We start from the raw sequence: 6,025 nt of genomic DNA on the forward strand, positions 1-6,025 counted from the left end.
TTAAAGAGGAAATTAAAGGTGAAAATCAAGCAAATTTTATTTCATGAAATATAACATCAAATATAATTTCACTACGACGTTAAATCTTACAAAATAAAAACGTAAAACCAGATACCTTTCGAGCGAGAGTGATATCATATTGTCTGGACCTATATCAACAACCTGATAAAACTCTATATCGATATGAAAATAATATTAAATTGAATCTTTTGCAGGTGTCGTTTGCCCCAATCTTTGCGTGAGGTGTAACCGATATAGTTTGGAAGACCAACGTAGGAATGGCTTCATAGAATCTCTGAATTATCCAAAAGAATATGGAGAGAAAGGTTCTTGTAAATGGGATTTTGCGCCACATATCAACTATTCGCTAGTTTTGAAATTTGTTGGGTTGCGTCTCTACTTCGCAAGACGGAACTTTACCGCTAAAGGTAACGCAACAAGATATTGTCCGCATGCTTACAACTTGACCATCAATGAAGGTAAGAAAAATATTAACAACTAATAATCCCATGAATATGTTTTGCAACCGAAATTATGATTTTGTTCGATACGGCAGAATTTATATCCAACTCTAAACTTCGAATAATTTTGAAAAAACGACTACGCGTCCACGATGAGACAATTTTCTACAACTCTGAAACTCAACTCTCAACTCTGAAAAAGCCAATTTTCTACAACAAAAATTTTGGCATATCTAAGCCTAAGGATGTTTAATTGGAGATATATTACTAATGAGCAATGAGTTATTGCAGCATTCGTATTCTGTTTTCAGAAGCCATAGACTGCACGAGATTGGTTTCCAACAATACAAAGACGTTTTGCAAAGCATATTATAAAGATAAACTGTGCAGCAACCAGCAATGGACACAGCAATGCGAGAGTAACGATCTGATAGAAAAAGATAGGACTACGGTCCAGTACAGCGCGAGTGGCTTGAAAAGCGATAAAAAAATTGGACCAGTTTTTGGCTTTAAAATCGAATATCGATACATTAGGTGCACGCCAGGTAATTGCTTTGAATATTAGCTATGTAATGTTATTTATCGCCAAATTGTATACGTATCGGATGTTGGATGCGTACTTTGCGGTTGCACGTGAAGTAATATTACAAATGGCAGCGGTATAGTAAAGGGAAGTTCACACGATTACGATGTCATATTACAATACGTGACGTCAGGATACGAAATATAACGTATTTACACGGCTCTCAGTGACGTCATATAAGGTTAGAAAGAACGTCATATTAAGGCACATGGTCATACTATAGATTCTATAGAAAATAGGTAAGCACGCGGGATATTGAAAGTCAAATTTTTATACTTACCGACGTCATCACGGGAATAACCAACAAAAAGTCGTCCCCCCTGAATTAAAACTCTACAATGGGGTCATTTTAGTGACTATGACGTAACTTTTGTTCATTTTTTGAATTAACCCCGCTATCAATATGATACTAAACACACATTTAAATATTATTAAATAAATATTTACAGAAACTGCGATTGTTGCCGAGACCACTGACAGCCAAACAACTTCGTCAATGAGCGTTGAGACTACAAGCAACGAACGACTTCAATCTACTTATCTACGTAGTTTAGGCGGAATCTTCTCTACTATAAGAAGTAAGCATCTTTAATCTGAATGAGGCTTTGGGCAAGAAGACACAAATATGTAGAAAGCTTTAGTTTTTGGTAGACTTGGAAATTTTCCAATTTCCAGGAGTTTTTCATAAGTGTTTACAAACCGAACAGGTCCCTAGACCAGGGATGGCGAACCACTGACCCGCGGGTCACGAAGTGACCCACCGCGTTTTATTCGTGACCCGCCAAGGCATGAATAAAATAAAATGCTAATATAACAGTGATAAAAATTGATCAAACCGGCCTTAAATTAATCTAACAATAACTGAACTATTATAATGTACCGTCAGTTTGGTAGCCAGGGCTGCGATCGCTCATACTCAAATTGTTAATTTTCGGGCCGGTATGGTAATTTTCAAAACTCCTAATCTGGATGCCGTGTCTGCACTCTGCACCGCTGTGTAACGTTATTCAGCTATTGGCTCTGAGATCGTTTATGACATAACAATGCAATTGATCTGTTTATTTCTCACAACATCTCGTCTCTTTCGGAGGTCCATTTGCAGACTGTTTTAGGGGTTATACGAGAACCGGATGCTACTTTGCAGTTTATTAGTTTCTCGCCTACAATGCGGTTGAGAAAACAAAATCTTTCAGATTTGAAATAAAAACCTAGAAATCTGAAATAACAATAAAATCGAGAGCCATAAAAAAGTCCCTGATAAAAGTGCTGCATAAATAAAGCCCAAAACTACACCAAGAGAAGATAAGATTTGTTTCGGAAGTTTTCTATAGATATAAACATTGATTATATATCTGTGACCCACTCTATTCTGTTCCGCGATAAAAATATATTTTTTGACCCATTCATTGAAAAAGGTTCGCCATCCCTGCCCTAGACAATCAGCGACTGATATGCAACAAGATATATTTTTGGAAGGGTTGGATCTTTCCGATTTGGCCCTGGCTCCCAAATTTATTACACACTGCGCTGGTGCGCTCAATTAGTCGAAATTCAAACATTTTCCATAAATAGTAAACTACTTTTATAAGGCCTAATTTAAGTTTATAAAAACACATGCCGGTGTAGCGGTTGACCAATTGTTTCAAATACGCTAGCCATCGAATCGTTCATCATCGTACATGGTGGGTTAGCAAGTTTAAATCTGCATCTGAAACAAATAACTGCTTAAAAATTGTCTATAACTGACATGGGTTGGGGAACAGACTAGAAATTGGGTTTGCCTTCCGTTTTATCAACTTTCCTCTCTTGCGAAGTAAACACTGAAAAAAAAAAATTGAAACAAATTACTGGTTGAAAATTCTCTATATTTGACACGGCCTAGTAAACAAACGAGAGATGGGATTTGTCTTATGGCCAAACCGTCTTATCAGCTTTAACAATATGTAAATGAATGAACATTAGAATACATGAAAGTTCGATATACAGTACTACGTTCCTTTTTGTATTATGTCGTCACATTTATATAATAGATTCATATTCCTTTTATGACGTCACGATTTTGTACCCGATATGGACTGGTAGCCGAACTACAAATGGATTTGCCTCATGACTAAACCGTTTTTTCAGCTCAACACACAAAAAAATCCTATTTTAACATGCTTTTGCCTCTCGCAGACGAACCTGAAGAAACAACTATTTTGTATACCACCGATGTAGCCAATGACAACTCATCAATGTTGGTCAACGTTCTCGTCCCAATAAGTATTGTCCTTTTACTGGTCGCACTGGCAATTCTAATTGTTGTTCTAAAAAGGTTGGTATATAATCTTAGAACTTACTTTTATTGGGAATTTTTTATTTGAGGTCGAGTTGCGGTTTCTATAAAATATACCGTGCTCTGTGAAGCATTTTCCTGATACTCCACTCAAAATAAGATCCCACACACCCACTCAGAAGTAAAAGAGTCTTGTCGCTGAGCACGCGGCTTAAGGTCGGAAAGAAACCATGGCCTAATGGTTAAAGCCATAGACTTTATGTGTATTGACATTGTAGGTAACTCATCTCGAGGTCAAATCCCATCACGATACCCAGGGTGTAGTAGATAAAGTAGGCAATGCAGAATTGGAACGATTTTGGCCCTTTTAGGTGTAGTTGCTCTAAACATTTGTAATTGTTGAAACGCGCGACTGCTGGGCACACCAGGTCGCTTTGACGTATTAATTTTTTTTTTTTTAAATAGTCAATATAGTTTACTTTTATACGACTTTTCATTGTTATTTTCTTGTTAGACTTTCTTACCGGTGCCGCTGCTCTATACCCTAATTTGATTTTCCGCGACCCTGGAATACTTTTTCATAATTTATTTTAATTTGTATATCTAGTGTGTTTTCAGGATGGTGAAACAATAAACTACTGACTACATAAAGTTAAATATATGTGGGGGCTTGCACATGGTCTTGTTCGGAGCGAAATTCCACGATATACCAATATAGTTTACCGGTTATCATGCGTTCATTTCATCGTTAATTTACCAATTACAATATTTCATATTCAGGAAAAAACAAAAACAAAGCGGAAATCCAGCAAAGAGCGACCAATCAAACGCTGTAGCTTCTTCTTCCAACCAATCAGGAGGTGGCATTTATTCAGCGGCAGAAGATATCAATCTACAAATTGGCGGAGCCAGTTCGAGTAACCAATCACAGCAAGGACAAAGCAGTCACGTGTCCAGTTTTAACCCATCAGATGTCGCATATTCCACAGTGGAAAAGATTCAAGGAACAAAGCAAACAGTGGAATATCATAAAACAATGGTGGATAATGTACTATATGGGGAAACAGGGGGAGGAAACGGCGATGCTCAGAAAAAAACACCAGGTGCCCCACCTAGTGACAAGGCCGAAACAGTGGTAAATGTTCTATATGGAGCCACAACATAGAGAGTTTCATCCATATTCAGCTGACCTCAAAAGTACACACACTTTTCCATCGACGAAATATGGCGTCGTTGTCGATATTGGACACGAAATGGACCTATTGACCGTTTTGTTATTTTGCATTTCATTCATTCATGTTGTAAAAAATCGCTTTTCTCTTTAACTACAGGATCAATTGCTTTGAAATTTTCAGTGGTTAAAGATTGTTAATATCGTTGGAAGGCTATTACCTTCATTTATTTCAAACATTTTGTGGATCATATGGGATTTGTTTTCACTTCCGCATTTCAGCGCTCTCGGCGATTTACCGGTACTGAGAGATTTGATGCTACTTCGTTTTAGTTTTCGTGTCCATATAATTGAGCATTGCTCTCTTTTTTTACAGATATTATATAAATATACATAAATTGTAATATATATTTTACAACTAACAGTCACTTAGTTAGTAGGACTCAGTGATTTAATAGACGCAATCCGCGGTAATAAGAACCCGGCCAGTTCCAATTTTTTTTCTGAGGAGGGGGGTCAAATATTTTTTTTTGTATAATGACGTAATACGATGCCTTCTCGTGCCTTCAATCAAAGTCAGATAAAGGCAGCCACTGATATTTAACATTATCTTAAAGAGTCTATCTACTAACTTACTTCGCTATCAAAGTTATCCAAGGTATATAAGTGCGCATTTTCATCTAACTTGGTTTAAGGCCAGGCTTAAGTCTATGGATGATCATTGGTTCAATTCACACTTTAGTACGCAGGTAGACGTGCACAAAATTGTGACGTCATAATATTGAAATGACGTGATAATAAGAATGTGATTTTTATAATATGACGTCATAATACAAATATCATGTTTCTCTCCTTAAAAACTCTTAAAAGTTTGGGAGCTGCTGGCCAGAACATCATTTATGGTGTAAACATCAAACGAGAATGTCGGTCAGAGACCGAAGACTTATCGATCGAAAGTTAGGGGGTCCCCAAAACATCGCTCTTACTTCATAGTGACACCTTGTGTTCCATCACTAATTAATTATTAACTAGCTAATTTATACGACATAATTCGCCCAAAATCAATAGGCGTCTGGTCCGAGATATGATGAATGCACATGCAATTTGGAGCAGATTCAACTTCGCTTTCATGAGATATCGCGTTCATCTAACAGACAAACAGACAAATAATACCTATCAACATATTTACTGATCTTAAGATCGATAAGTAATAACATATTGGACATAAAATGGCCATGTAACACTTCTAAAACAAGAACATGAATACCGCCCGGAGTGGCTAAATTGTTGTCCATTCTATGGGAACAAAACATCAGACAATGCTATTTTATTTTTCTGGCCTGCCAAAGATGGCGGTGCCCACTAACAGGGGCGTAGTGGAGGGTGGTTTTGGGTGTCGGAACTCTCCCCCCTCTTTTAAAATGTAAAAAAATGAAAGAATTTTTCTGTTTCATACATATCAATATTGCGTAGGTTGAAACGTTTTCAAGGCCCTCAAGACTCAAAAACACACGATTCCCGACGTTCGATCCCCC

The 6,025-nt window shown here is 37.2% G+C and overlaps 1 protein-coding gene across 1 annotated transcript; it reads left to right on the forward strand.

Annotated features, from left to right (window-relative positions):
* The first annotated feature begins 738 nt into the window (after positions 1 to 738).
* LOC144424255 (uncharacterized) lies at positions 739 to 5,093 on the forward strand. The gene is made up of 4 exons (XM_078113380.1): positions 739 to 1,006; positions 1,494 to 1,622; positions 3,220 to 3,358; positions 4,100 to 5,093. Exons 1-4 carry the CDS (start codon positions 739 to 741, stop codon positions 4,482 to 4,484), a joined length of 921 nt encoding a protein of 306 aa, XP_077969506.1. The 3' UTR covers positions 4,485 to 5,093.
* Positions 5,094 to 6,025: the final 932 nt, after the last annotated feature.

The sequence above is a fragment of the Styela clava genome, chromosome 6, assembly GCF_964204865.1.
Source record: "Styela clava chromosome 6, kaStyClav1.hap1.2, whole genome shotgun sequence".
Taxonomy (NCBI): Eukaryota; Metazoa; Chordata; class Ascidiacea; order Stolidobranchia; family Styelidae; genus Styela; species Styela clava.